General features: G+C 36.1%; 1 protein-coding gene across 1 annotated transcript in view; it reads left to right on the top strand.

Moving 5' to 3' along the window:
* The window catches only part of DNAH14 (dynein axonemal heavy chain 14), a 400,834-nt gene that overhangs the window by 33,337 nt on the left and 351,684 nt on the right, over window positions 1-15,813 (top strand). The window contains exons 5-7 of the mRNA XM_070474451.1: window positions 3,110-3,240; window positions 5,822-5,974; window positions 7,020-7,132. Of these exons, the coding sequence (XP_070330552.1) occupies window positions 3,110-3,240; window positions 5,822-5,974; window positions 7,020-7,132 (397 nt within the window). The remainder of the gene's footprint in view (window positions 1-3,109; window positions 3,241-5,821; window positions 5,975-7,019; window positions 7,133-15,813) is intronic.

Here is a 15,813-nt window from a genome sequence, read left to right as displayed (position 1 = left end):
ATCTTTTTATCAAAATGTTTATTTCTTATTGAATGGGCAGAAGCCTTTAAGTATTTGATATATTGATCTCTAGTCTTATATAGGTTATAAACATTTTCAGTATGTTAATTATATTTTAATTTTGTTCATGGTGGCTTTTCTTCTGTGTAAATTGCTATTTGTGAAAGTCAAATTTATTATTGTTTTCTTTTTAACATGCTTTGATTATTTTCCAGGAAACTTTCACTACCCCAAGTTTATAGACATGGTCTCACATATTTTCTTCTAACACATCTGAAATTTGCTTTTCAGCATTTACTTCTCTAATCCATCTATAATTTATGCTTGCATATAGCCTCTTACTTTTCCAAATGGCTAACCATTTTCCATTATGATTTATAATCATTCTTCCATTGATTTGAAATAACACCTTTTAAACTAAATGTTGTTGTTCAGTTGCTCAGTCATGTTCAACCCTTTGTGACCCCATGGACTGCAGCACAACATGCTTCCCTGTCCATCACCAACTCACGGAGCCTGCTCAAACTCATGTCCATTGACTGTGATACCATCCAACCATCTCATCCTTTTTCATCCCCTTCTCCTCCTGCCCTCAGTTTTCTCCAGCATCAGGGTCTTTTCCAGTAAGCCCATCAGGTGGCCAAAATATCGGAGCTTCAGCTTCAGCATCATCCTTCCAATGAAAGTTCAAGGTTGATCTCCTTTAGGATTGACTGGTCGGATCTCCTTGCTATCCAAGGGACTCTCAAGAATCTTCTCCAACACCACAATTCAAAAGCATCAATCCTTCAGTGCTCAACTTTCATTATGGTCCAACTTTCACATCCATACATGACTACTGGAAAAACCAAAGCTTTGACTGTACTAGGTTGTCTTTTATAAATGGTTTTATGTCTACTCTGGGGCTTCCCTGGTGGCTCAGACAGTTAAGTGTCTGCCTGCAGTGCGGAAGACCCAGGTTCAATCCCTGGGTTGGGAAGATCCCCTGGAGAAGGAAATGGCAACCCACTCCAGTACTCTTGCCTGGAAAATTCCATGGACCGAGGAGCCTGGTAGGCTACAGTCCATGGGGTCGCAAAGAGTCGGACATGACTGAGCGACTTCACTTTCACTTTCACTTTTGTGTACCCTGATCTGTTCTACCAGACCACCTGACCTGCCTCTTGAGAAACCTGTATGCAGGTCAGGAAGCAACAGTTAGAACTGGACATGGAACAACAGACTGGTTCCAAATAGGAAAAGGAGTACATCAAGGCTGTATATTGTCACCCTGCTTATTTAAATTATATGCAGAGTACATCATGAGAAACGCTGGGCTGGATGAAGCACAAGCTGGAATCAAGATTGCTGGGAGAAATATCAATAACCTCAGATATGTAGATGACACCACCCTGATGGCAGAAAGTGAAGAGGAACTAAAGAGCCTCTTGATGAAAGTGAAAGAGGAGAGTGAAAAAGTTGGCTTAAAGCTCAACATTCAGAAAACTAAGATCATGGCATCTGGTCTCATCACTTCATGGCAAATAGATGGGGAAACAGTGGAAACAGTGGCTGACTTTATTTTTCTGGACTCCAAAATCACTGCAGATGGTGACTGCAGCCATGAAAGTAAAGACGCTTACTCCTTGGAAGGAAAGTTATGACCAACCTAGACAGCATATTAAAAAGCAGAGACATTACTTTGTCAACAAAGGTCCATCTACTCAAGGCTGTGGTTTTTCCAGTGGTCATGTATGGATGTGAGAGTTGGACTATAAAGAAAGCTGAGTGCTGAAGAACTGATGCTTTTGAACTGTGGTATTGGAGAAGACTCTTGAGAGTCCCTTGGACTGCAAGGAGATCCAACCAGTCCATCCTGAAGGAGATAAATCCTGGGTGTTCATTGGAAGGACTGATGCTGAAGCTGAAACTCCAATACTTTGACCACCTGATGCGAAGAACTGACTCATTTGAAAAGACTCTGATGCTGGGAAAGATTGAGGGCAGGAGGAGAAGGGGACTACACAGAGGATGAGATGGTTAGATGGCATCACTAACTCAATGGACATTAGTTTGGGCAAACTCCAGGAGTTAGTGATGGACAGGGAGGCCTGGCGTGCTGTAGTTCATGGGGTTGCAAAGAGTCGGACACGACTGAGTGACTGAGCTGAACTGAATCTGTTCTACTGACCTGTTTTGCTTTTCCTATTCCAACACCACATTACTTTGGTTTCTACAGATACGTGTAATATGTTCATATCTAAGTATGTAATATTATATATCCTCTTTATTGGACATACATAATTTGTGTCATCTCCTTACTAATTTTCAGTGCCTCCTTCTCTCTGTTTTATAACTAATGTTAGATATAAAGTATTCTTATTCTTAATGTGTTTCCATGTAAGCAACTTACAAGGCTCAGACTAGGGTGAAATAAGTTAGATGCCTAGGGAACAAAATATTATAAGAGGAATGGTTATTTTTAGGGTCATGATATGCCTTATTCTAGTCCTGACACTGTTTTATACAATAGCTAAAGTATCATTTAATTCTTAGCAAAGAAACTGTGTTTGTGATTTCTGGAGGACCAGATATCTTGAACTACTTCTTAGCATTGTAAGTTTTGTCAGCGTGGCTTTTAAGTGCTAAGAGAATAATATATAAAGCATGGTGAATAAAAACCAAGAAAAGAGAATGTTTCAAGAAGAAGAGAATTGTCAGCTGCTAAGATTTCAAGAAGGATAAGGTCTGAGAGGTGTCTGTTGGATGAATTCTAGGAAGAATTCTTTCCATCTCACTTAGCCATCCCTCCTTTTCTGATCCTGTTGCCTCCACCTAAGAAAACACTCCAACTAGCTCCTGTTCCTGGTATCTTCTCTCGCTAATTGTCTAATTGTGAAATTGTCTTTTGAAATATCTTTCTTAAACAGAAAAATATTATTCCTCCTTTCCAGCTTCTGTTAAAATTGAATTTCAAGCTGGATTTTCTTTCAATTATATAATGTTCGTGTAAATTTTAAGTATGTTACCATTTAATTTTTTCTCTATGTATAAATATTTAACATTATCCTTAAGTAATGTCCATATTTGCACTTACATTGGATATTGGATTTTTTACCTTCTAAACTAGTACCAAATGATGATGATGTGATATGTCATATTATTAGACTAAGAGAAAAACTTGGTTGGCAAACAGTATTACCACAGCACAGTTTGGAATACAGATGTTTCAAAACTGCAACTCAGAAGATACTTCTAAAGGTACTATTCTATTTTATTCCGTTTTTAGTATAAAAATTCAAATTTAAAAACTATATGTAAATCTTTGTTTCCTTCATTTTAGATAGTCTATCAAAATCAGACATCACTACATTAATCAAATTGCAATCATTGTTTTATGGTAATTGCTTACAAAAAATGTTTGATGTAACTTCATTTCACTTATTTAAAGACTGATGAACAGATAAGACATCTCCCTGAAATTTGAATCTATTCTTGTGTTCCTGTTGATTAGTTTTTTGTGATTTACAAAGAAATCCTGATGTATTAATACTTTGTAGCATTCTATCCTTCTTACTCTCCTGCTCCTGGTACTGTTTTTCTGTCTCCTCTTCTCTATTTTCTTACCTTTTGTATTTTTTTCTTACCCAGCAGCCTCCTCAGAGAGATTTTATCTTGTCCAAGGTCACATGACTAAAGGTAGAAGCTATGATTAGAAGTAAGATCTTCCTCCTGTGACCTCGTTTATGACAAGTGATCTTAGATGGAATAGGATCATCTCTTCCTCCTTTTAGTTCAGGAATTCTCAAAGTGCAGCCCCCAGGCAAGCAGCACCAGAATAGCTTTCAGAATATTAGAAACATGTATTTTCATCTTCACTCTTGACTTTCTGAATCTAAAACTCTAAAGTTGGAGCCCAGAAGTCTGTATTTTATTAAGCTTTCTGGGTGATTCTGATGCACAGTTGAGAACCACCGTTCTAGACCAAGGGTAAGCAAAATTTATTTGAAAGACCCAGATAATAAATATTTTAAGCTTTTCAGACTAGTTTTAAGCTTTTCTGTTCTAGTTACTTAATTCTGTCATTGTAGTGGAACAGTAGTGATAGACAGTGTATAAACAAATGAGCATGGCTGAATTAAAAAAAAATTATTTAAGAATTGGACATCTGGTCTTAGCCACAGTTTTCTGATCCCTGCTCTAGACTGTTCCCATGAGGATAAATGGTCTTTTGATTATTGTTCAGAGGCAGCATTAATGTAAAATACATGCATGATGGAATCAGATTCACCTAGTTTTGAATCTCTATACACTCACTGTGTTATTTTGGGCAAGTTCCTAACTTCCTTGATCTTTAGTATCTTGGACCTTGAAGTGGAAATAGTAGTGCTTACTGTAGAGAGCTATGAAAATTCAATGAGATAATGCTTGTGGCATGGTATCTGGCAGATAGTGGGCATGGTAGTTTAAAAAAACATAGCTGTACATGAGTTTATTATCATAAGCTCTCTATGGACTCTCTGATAGGATATGTTTCATTTGTATGTGGAGAAAGGATTGAGAATATAAAAAGTAACACTTGTTTTTAATTGAAAAAGAATAATTGGAATATATTATTATTCTGCTTCTGTAATTAGATTATTTAATTACATATATGATCCACTTAGAATAATTGTGTCTACGCTAAATTTCTAGTAACCTTAACTTTTTGGAGATGTAATTTAGAGTAGAAATGCCTCAAGTAGTCAAATAACTATAACAAAGTTCATGTACTATAGAAGTCGTCACCCAGAGTTTATTATTTCATTTTATTTACAGTTTTTAAGGTTGTTTATTAAGGTTTTTAAGAGCACATTATATCAGACGTCAAAATAAGAAAAAAAGAAAACAGCTGAGACAATTGAGAACAGTGCCTTCAAAGAAGAAAAAAATTTTTTAAAGTAAAACTGGATCTAAGATTTTAAATTACAGTAGTTATAAATTGTTTAGTTATTAAATGTTTTTTATAATAAAATTTAACTTTTAAAAAAGACTGATTAACTTTCATGTAGAATTTTTGTCAGCAGTTAAAAGTTTCAAAACTGAAATAAATAAATTTCATTTAAAACTTTTTCTTAATGTAGAATGACTGATTTCTCAATAATGCCAGGTAAGTAAGAAAGTAATGTTTAGTATATTGCAATAGCTCAGAATGTGGATTTAGAATCAGAGTTGTATTCAAATCCTTACTTTGCTACTTTCTGACTTTTCTCAAATTACCTAACTTCTCAAAATAATTAATTTCGATATCAATTTAAATGAGATTAAAATCAAGCTTTAATCTCAACTTTAAGAGATAACTGTAAAGATAATGTATGTGAAACACTAGGTGTATCATCAAATTCTTCAGGTTAATAAGCCTATGTTAGTAAGTATATAGATCAATTTTCATGGATGTGTTATCACCACATTATGTATGAGAATGAAAATTAAATACCTTCAATCTTTAAGAAGAGTGATTTTATTGAGCTTTGATTAGACACTATTTAATGTTAGCTGCATTCAGTGATATTATTCTTTTTTATTTATTTATTTTTAATTTGAGGATAATTACTTTACAATACTGTGATAGTTCCTGCTGTACATCAGGATGAATTGACTGTAGGTATATGTGTGTCCCCTCCCTGTTGAACACCCCCTCACTTCCTTTCCCACCCCATCCCTTGAGGTTGTCACAGAGCATTGACTTTGGGTTCCCTTCTTATTTTAATCTATGTTAAAATTGTTTCAGCTTATTGAATAATCTGTTTAACCATTTTATTACTTAATTTGGTCAAGTTAATTACATTTTTTCCAACCTTAGGAACCTTTGAAAGATGATGGAGAATTTATATATTGCCTCCTTCGAAAAAATTCTAAAGCTCTTAATAATCCATATGATCTTCATGTAGTCTCTGCCCACAGAGCTAGACATTGCAAAGAATTTTGGATTATTACTGCTTCATTTATCTCAAAGGTAATATTTACAAGGGATTTTTAAAAATTTCAGAATCATAATGGAAAAATTATTCATTTTATAACATAATTAGGCAAATTCATCTTCTGGGGTTTCAGACAAACATGGTCATTTGAGTAACAGTTTATGTTTAAGAGTCTCCTTGAGAGAGTTATTTAATAGTGACTTTTTTTCTTTTTGTAGAATTTTATGTTTGAGGATTCAGTTTTAAGAATTTTTTTTTACCTCTTAGGTGCTTTTTTAATATTTAGTGTAGTTTATTAAAGGAAGAACTAGAAAACAGGCATTTGCTGGTAGAGTGGGTATTGTAATAATAAAAATAGAGTGTTTTCTCAGATTTTTTCAGAAACTTCATTCCCAGACCTAGAAATTTCCCTATTATACTCTTAGAGAAAACTTTGATATTTACCACAAGTTGTAAGTACACAATTAACTTGTTTCCATCATTTGTTTAATGTCAGTCTGACTTTTTCTGCCCTTTCATTCTCCTAACTAAACTCTTACATGTACATGCACAGGAACGTATCTAAATGAAGTAGACTGTGCAGATATGGAAATACCTCAAACATGTGTTATCAACTGAAAGTGGAATGAACCACTTCTATATAAATAAAAACATGCACATAAATGCATATGTGCTGATATAGGCAACTTTTATTTATGAAAGAAATTTAAGAAAATATTACATTTAGATGGGGGAGAGATACTCTTGGGAAGAGAGGAAACTATCTTGTTTTTTGAATGTCAAAACGGTATTATCTGGAGATTGGGATTATTATACACTTAGAAACTGTTGCATCCATGTAGCTCAAATTAAGTTCATAAATATTTTATGGAAAATGTAAAAATTATGAGATTCAAAGTAATAGTTATTTGTGAAGGGAAATCAAGTTTGAGTGTAGATGAAGTGTCAGAGGTCAGATATAGAAAAAGCTTACTATAAAGGCAGCTAGCTATGAGCTAAACACAGCTTTTTGTAATTTCTTGAATATAGTGCATGTTTTTTTAAGAAAGTTGAGTCATGTTTTGTCCTTTATATATGCAGGTTACTAAAATAGGTGCTGAAGAAGAAATAGAACTTATACCTACTTTGGAATGGCTACTAGAAAGAAGATTTTACTATTTATTACAGCAATTCAAGATATTTTCCAATTTTCGGTGAGATGAATGAACATGAAACCAATTATTTGTACTGTGATCTTGGTGAAATTGCAGTTGCCTGGATAACATCTGGGTTCTACTACAGTAATGCAATATATGTGGGGAATTATAGAGGAAATAGTGTACATCATAACAATTTTTTAGATAAGAGAAATGTACTCATTTATGTATTAAAACTCTTAACCTTTTGGGGTAAATACTTTAAGAAAAAGATATTTTATATTCAAGCAAACTTAAATTATAATTAACTTACCTTTTGATTTTCATGCATTTATTCATTAAATGAATATTTATGAAAGTCTGCTAAGAACCAGACATTATTCTAGATGCTGGGAATAATGTATTGAACACACCAAGCAATTGTCTCACTCTCAAAAGAATGTAGATTATAGTGTGTGTGTGTTTGTGTTAGTTGCTCAGTCGTGTATGACTCTTTGTGACTCCGTGGACTGTAGCCCTCTGGGCTCCTCTTCCATGGGATTCTCCAGGCAAGAATACTGGAGTGTGTTGCCATTCCCTTCTCCAGGGAATCTTCCCAACTGATGGATCCAACATGGGTCTCCCACATGCAGGCAAATTCTTTACTGTCTGAGTCACCAGGGAAGCCCAGATTATAGTGCATGAGAAATAATAAAAAGAAACATGAAAACATAACATGTCAGGTGGAGATGAAATGGTATGAAGGAAAGTAAAACAGAATTAGGGAGGTGGGGAACTTTTTAATATAAGGTCATTTAAAAATTTATCTAGTTACAAGTTACATTTGGAATTGCCCTTCTTTGGGATTGGAATGAAAACTAACCTTTTCCAGTCCTGTGGCCAGTGCTGAGTTTTCCAAATTTGCAGGCATATTGAGTGCAGCACTCCAGCAGCAGTATCTTTTAGGATTTGCAATAGCTCAGCTGGGATTCCATCACCTCCACTAGCTTTGTTTGTAGTAGTGTTTCCTAAGGCTCACTTGACTTCGCACTCCAGGATGTCTGGCTCTAGGTGAGTGATCACACCACCGTGGTTATCTGGGTCATTAAGCTCTTTTATGTATAGTTCTTCTGTGTATTGTTGCCACCTCTTCTTAATATCTTCTGCTTCTGTTAGGTCCATACCATTTCTGTCCCTTATTGAGCCCATCTTTGCATGAAATGTTCCCTTGGTATCTCTAATTTTCTTCAAGTGTTCTCTAGTCTTTCCATTTATATTGTTTTTCTCTATTTCTTCGATATTGTTCACTTAGGAAAGCTTTCTTGTCTCTCCTTGCTGTTCTTCAGAACTCTGCATTCAAATGGGTATGTCTTTTCTCCTTTGCTTTAGCTTCTCTTCTTTTCTCAGCTAATTGTAAGGCCTCCTCAGGCAACCGTTTTGCATTTCTTTATCTTGAGGATAGTTTTGATTACAGCCTTCTGTGCCTTGTTACAAACCTCTGTCCATAGTTCTTCAGGCATTCTGTGTGTCAGATCTAATCCTTTGAATCTACTTGTCACTTCCACCATATAATCATAAGGGATTTGATTTAGGTCATACCTGAATGGCCTAGTGGTTTTCCCTACTTACTTCAATTGTAGTCTGAATTTTGCAATTAGGAATTCATGATCTGAGCACAGTCAGTTCCCGGTCTTCTTTTTGCTGACTGTATAGCACTTCTCCATCTTCAGCTGCAAAGAATATAATCAGTCTGATTTCCGTGTTGACCATCTGGTGATGTCCATGTATAGAGTCTTCTCTTGTGTTGCTGGAAGAGGGTGTCTGCTATGACCAGTGTGTTGTCTTAGTGAAACTCTGTTCGCCTTTGCCCTGCTTCATTTTGTACTCCAAGGCCAAACTTTCCTGTTACTTCAGGTATCTCTTGACTTGCTACTTTTGCATTCCAGTCCCTATGATGAAAAGGACGTCTTTTTTCCTGTTAGTTCTAGAAGATCTTATAGGTCTTCATAGAACTGTTCAGCTTCTTCAACATTAGTGATTGGGGCATAAACTTGAATTACTGTGATATTGAATGGTTTGCCTTGGAAATGAACAGAGATCATTCTGTCAGTTTTTAAGATTGCACCCAAGTACTGCATTTTGGACTGTCTTGTTGACTATGAGGGCTTCTCCATTTCTTCTAAGGGATTCTTGCCTACAGTAGTAGATATAATGGTTATCTGAATTAAATTCACCCATTCCGGTCCATTTTAATTCACTGTTCCTGAAATGTCAGTCTTCACTCTTGCCGTCTCCTGTTTGACCACTTCCAGTTTACCTTGAATCATGGATCTAACATTCTAGGTTCCTATGCAAGGAGATCCAACCAATCCATCCTAAAGGAGATCAGTCCTGGGTGTTCATTGGAAGGACTGATGCTAAAGCTGAAACTCCAATACTTTGGCCACCTCATGCGAAGAGTTGACTCATTGGAAAAGACCCTGATGCTGGGAGGGATTGGGGCAGGAGGAGAAGGGGACGACAGAGGATGAGATGGCTGGATGGCATCACCGACTCGGTGGGCATGAGTTTGAGTAAACTCTGGGAGTTGATGATGCCTGGCGTGCTGTGATTCATGGGGTCACAAGGAGTCGGACACGACTGAGCGGCTGAACTGAACTGAATTGATGCAGTATTGTTCTTTACAGCATCCGGTTTTACTTTCACCACCAGGCACATCCACAACTGGTCATGGTTTTGGCTTTGGCTCAGCATTTTCATTCCCTTCTGGAGCTGTTTTTCCGCTCTTCTCTAGTAGCGTATTGGGCACCTACCAACTTGGGAAGTTCATCTTTCAGTGTCATATCTTTTTGCCTTTTCATACTGTTCATGGGGCTCTCAAGACAAGAATGCTAAGTAGTTTGCCATTCCCTTCTCCAGTGATAGCTTCAGTGATAGCTTGGAAGAAAAGTTATGACAAACCTGCTGCATGCAAAGTCACTTCAGTCATATACAACTCTCTGCAACTCTATGGACTGTAGCCCACCAGGCGTCTCCATTCATGGCTTTCTCTACGCAGGAAAGCTGGAGTGGGTTGCCATTTCTTCTCCAGGGAATTGTCCCTACCCAGGGATCGAGCCCGGGTTTCCTGCATTGCAGGCAGGTTCTTTATGGTGCGAGCCACCAGGGACGCTCCATGACAAACCTGGACAGCGTATGAAAAGCAGGTTTTACTTTGGCAACAGAAGCCAGTATAGTCACAGCTGTGGTTTTTCCAGTAGTCATGTATGGATGTGAGGGTTGGACCATGAAGAAGGCTGAGCGCCAAAGAACTGATGCTTTCAAACTGTGGTGTTGGAGAAGACTCTTGAGAGTAAAGGAGATCAACCCAGTCAATCCTAAAGGAGATCAACCTGAATATTCTTTGGAAGCACTGTAGCTAAGCTGAAGTTTCAATAATTTAGCCACCTGATGAGAAGAGTCAGCTCATTGGAAAAGACCCTGATGCTGGGAAAGATAGAAGGCAGGAGGAGAAGGGAACAACAGAGGACGAGATGGTTGGATGGTATCACTGACTCAATGGACGTGAGTTTGAGCAAGCTCTGGGAGATAGTGAAGGACAGGGAAGCCTGGCATGCTGCAGTCCATGGGAATCCAAATAGTCAGAAACAACTAAGTGACTGAGCAACAACTAGTTACATTAAATTACATATTACATTACATGATACCAGGATTCCTGAGGCTCTTTGAACAGAGTAGTACCACTTTCACAAAGTAATCCCAGAATGCTGATTTTTCAGTGTGTATACCCAGTTTTATAAAATATTGTTTCATCTCTAGTGTTTTCCTTTTTTTGTGCATTTTACTGTGTGCTAAGAAAAGAAATAGATAATATTTTAAATAGCTACACTTAATATAGTAAATAGTTGAAATAACTAAGAACCTGGTAACTTTTCTGTAAGAGAAGTGAATGGATCTTATGGCAGAGAAGTTATTCATGTAGTGAACAAATATTTATTATGTATTTGCTCTGTTTTTCTGTTTTGGCCACTGGAGATCCAACTGGGAAAAAATATGCAATGTCTCTCTACCTATAGAACTTATATTCTAATGGAGGAAGATAGATATTGAATAAGTAAATAAGATAATTTCAGATAGTGATAAAGACTAGAAAGATAATAAAACAGAGATGTGTGTGTATGTGTGTGTTGCTACTTTAGATAGGATTGTCAGAGATGTTTTTAAGTAGAGACCTCTATGTGGTGTAGAGGAGATATCCATGTGGGGTCTTGAGAGAAAGGAGTTCCAAGAAGACAATATAGCAAGTTAAACAGTTTTTAGTCAGGAATAAGTTTAATGTATAGTCAAAGGTAGTAATGATGTCACTGAAGCACTGAAGAGGTTGGCAGAAAATGAGGCTGATTTTGTTACTGTTTGGAACCAAAGCCACGTACAGTGGAGATGATTAACAATTCTGAGAAGCTTCTTTTCAAGGAAAGGTGTAATAATTACTTGCCTGTATTAGGTACTGTTAGTGAAGCTAGAAGTTTCTGATTCTAGATTTATTAGCTTATGATATTATCTGGGGCATTACTTTCTATATTTATTTAAACTGTCAGTGTTGAACTTCCCACTGTTAACCCTTGTTGTTTAGTCACTAAGTCAAGTCTGACTCTCTGCAACCCCAGAGACTGTAACCCATCAGATTGCTCTGTGCATGGGATCCTTCAGGCAAGAATACTGGAGTGGGTTGCCATTTCCTTCTCCATTACTGTTATCCTTGCCTTGTAATAAATACTCTGGGTCTATCATGCCCTAAATAATTTTCATTGATTAGAATTTGGATATCCAGTTGGAACTGGGATAAGAATCATCTTTTTATATGACATTTGGCATCAATAAGTCCACAGTCAAATGATTGGTTTTCTTTATTGATGTTAAAAAAAATGTTAAGTTTTGGTCAACTTATGGGTTCATTTGACTTTTTTAATTTTGATTTTTAATATATTTTGTTTATCACTAATATTGTAATAAGTTGTTTCAAATAGAAAAAAAAAAAGATAAGTATATAAACAGTAATGACTTAGGCTGGTGATGCTGTGTATACAGTTTAATGATGACTTTAGCATCATTATTGCTTTTTTACCTCATGAAACTTTCTGAAGTATTGATTTCTATGGCTTGGTGCATATACTCATTATACCATGGTGGGTTCACCTGTGATTCGTCTGGGTTTCCAGGGGTAGTCTAGAATCCTGAGTTACCATGACTCTATGTGTCTGGATTAGAGTGAGATAAGATCTTGTTTATGTGTCTTTGGAGCCTGATTTAAGGTTGAGTTGCTAGATTTGTCTGAAGCATTTTGGCTTTCCAAGGCCTCAGGCCATTTCTGATTTCCAGATGTCATTTCTGCTTGAACAACATTGCCAGATTCTTTTTGAACTGCTCAGATAGCTCCAGTCTGTCTTCTTTGATTCAAAATCAGCCAATGATGTCACTAAGCCTGGCTGGCTGTTTGTCTCCTGGACACTCCCAGCCCTGCCATTTTACCTCCCCACTACATCAGGAATCTCACTTTGACAAATAAGAATCCCATTTCAGTGTTTGTTTAAGAATGATTGTTTTCATCAAGATGGAAAAACTACTGAGATTGTGATAAAGTACTAGACTAGTTTCACAAGTGCGTAAAATAGGTGGCAGTGTTCATTTAGAGAAGTTAAGGGAAATTTTTTGACAGTTGAGCATGTTTATTTCATGTGTGAAAACTAAGGATGATGAATAATCACCAGGGAAACTTCCATTCCTTTCGATGTAGATTCTTTGAGCTTGTAAAAGTACCAATGCATATTTTTAAAACATAAGGATTAAATAATATCAAAATGACATGTATTATCTTAAATTTAAAAAATTTTATATTTTTATGCAATTTTTAAAGGTTGTTTTCCATTTGCAGTTGTTAAAAATATTGACTGTATTCTCAGTGTTGTGTAGTACATCTTGAGCCTATCTTACATGCAGTAGTTTGTATCTCTACTCCCCAACCCCTATATTGCTACCTCCCTACTGGTAGCCAATAGTTTATATAGTTCATTCTCTGTACCTGTGAGTCTTCTTCTTTTTTGTTATATTAACTAGTGGGTTATATAGATTCCACATTTAAGTGATATTATAGAGTATTTGTCCTTCTTTGTCTGACATTTTATGTAGCTTAATGGCTTCCAAGTCCATGCATGTTGCTGCAAATGACAAAATTTAATACTTTTTTATGACTGAATAGTAGTCCATTGTGTGTGTGTGTGTGTGTGTGTGTGTGTGTGTGTGTGTGTTTAAGTGTAATCCACATCTTTTTTACCCATTCATCTGTTGATGGACCCTGAGTTTGCTGCCATAATTTCACAATTGTAAATAATCCTGCTATGAACCCTGAGGTGCCTGTATCTTGCTGAATTCGTGTTTTTGTTTTTTTCAGATGTGTAATCAAGAGTGGTCATATGGTAGCTCTATTTTTACTGTTTTGAGGGACCTCCACACTTTTCCATGGTGGTTGTATCAATTTACATTCCCATAAACAGTGTACGAGGGCTCTCTTTTCTCCATATCCTTGCCAACATTTGTTCCATGTGTTGTTTTTGATGATAGCAATTCTGACAGATATGAGATAAAAATCTCATTGTCCTTTTGATTTGCAGTTCCCTGATCGTTAGCAATGTTGAACATCTTTTCATGTGCCCATTGGCTGTCTGCATTTCCTCTTTGGAAAAGTATTCAATTCTTCTGCCCATTTTAAAATCTTTTCTTTGATGTTGAGATGTATAGTTGTTTATATATGTTGGATATTAAATTCCTTGATCAGTCATATCATTGGCAAATATTTTCTCCCATTCAGTAGATTGTCCTTTTGTCAGTGGTTTCCTTTGCTATGCAAAACCTTTTAAATTTAATTAGATCTCATTTGTTTACTTTTGCTTTTATTTCCTTTTCCTTAGAAGGTTTATCTAAAAGAAATCTCTGTAATTTCTGCCAAAGAATGTCCTGTTTATGTCTTCTTTTCCTCTGGTATGGTAAGACCATATGGTATATGGTCTTAACTTTAGTTCTTTAATCCATTATGTTTGTATATGGTGTTAGAAAATGTTCTAATTTGTTTCTTTTACATGCAGCTGTCCAATTTGCTGAGTATCACTTATTGAAGAGTCTATCTTTTCTCCATTATAAATTCTTGCCTCTTTATTATAGATTAATTGACTTTGAGTACTTGAGTTTATTTCTGAGCTCTTTATACTGTTCCACTGATCTATGTTCTGTTTTTGTGCCAATACCATACTATTTTGAATATTGTCGTTTTGTATAATAGTGTAGTGTAAAGTCAGGGAGCATGAGTCCTCCAGTTCTGTTCTTTTTTCTCAAGCTTGTGTTGCTCTTTGGGATCTTTTGTATTTCCATACAAATTAAAAAATTTTTGTTCTAGTTTTATAAAAAATGCCTTTGGTAATTTGGTAGAGATTGCATTGAATCTGTAGATTGCCTTGGGTATTATAGTCATTTTGACAGTATTGATTCTTCCAATTCAGGGGCACAGTATATCTTTCTATCTGTGTCATATTCAATTTCTTCATTAGTTTCTTACAGTCTTAGAGTACAGGTCTTTTGCCTCCTTCAACTGGTATCTTCTTGGTATTTTATTCTTTTTGATGCAGTGGTGTGTGCATGCTCAGTTGCTTAGTTGTGTCTGATTCTTCACAACTGCATGGACTATAGCCTGCCAGGCGCCTCTGTCCAAGGGGTTTTCCAGGCAAGAATACTAGAGTGGGTTGACATTTCCTCCTCCAGGGGATCTTCCTGACCCAGGGGTTGAAACCATGTCTCTTGCATCTCCTGCAGGTGGATTCTTTACGGCTGAGCCACCTGGGAAGCCTTGATGCAATGATAAATGGGATTGTTTTCTTAATTTCATTTTCTGATATGTTATTGTTAGTGTATAGAATGCAGGAGATTTCTGTGTATTAATTTCGTATCTTACAACTCTACCAAACTCATTCATGAGCTCTAATAGTTTTCTGGTACTATCTTTAGGATCTTCTTTGTATAGCATTATGTCATCTGCAAACAATTACAGTTTTAATTCTTCTTTTCTAATTTGAATCCTTTTATTTCTTTTTTTCTCTGATTGCCATGGCTAGAACTTCCAAAACTATGTTGAATAAAAGTGGCAAGAGTAGACATCTGTATCTTGTTCCTGATCTTAGAGGAAATGCTTTCAGCTTTTCACCATTGACTGTGATGTTAGTTGCAGGTTTGTCATATATGGTCTTTATTATGTTGCAGTTGGTTCCCTCTCTGCCCATTTTCTGGAGAGTATTTATCATAAATGGTTGTTGAATATTATCAGAATCTTTTTCTGCATTTGTTGAGATGATCATATGGTTTTTATTCTTTATTAATGTGGAATATCACATTGATTGATTTGCAGATATGGAAAAACCCTTGCATTCCCTGGGATAAATCCCACTTGATCATGATATATGAGCTTTTTAATACATTGTTGAATTTTGTTGAGGATTTTTGCATCTGTTGTTCATCAGTGACATTGGGCTGTAATTTTCACTTTTTGATATCTTTGTTTAGTTTTGATATCAAAGGTGATGCTGGTCTCATAGAATGAGTTCAGAAACTCCTTTCTCCATCATTTGTTGGAAGAGTTTCAGGATAGTTTCTAAATGTTTGGTAGAATTCACCTATGTAGCCATCTGGCCCTGTACTTCAGTTTTCTGGAGTTTTTA

This window comes from Odocoileus virginianus, chromosome 11 (genome assembly GCF_023699985.2).
Source record: "Odocoileus virginianus isolate 20LAN1187 ecotype Illinois chromosome 11, Ovbor_1.2, whole genome shotgun sequence".
Classification (NCBI taxonomy): Eukaryota; Metazoa; Chordata; class Mammalia; order Artiodactyla; family Cervidae; genus Odocoileus; species Odocoileus virginianus.
This window is presented reverse-complemented; position numbering and strand designations above follow the sequence as displayed.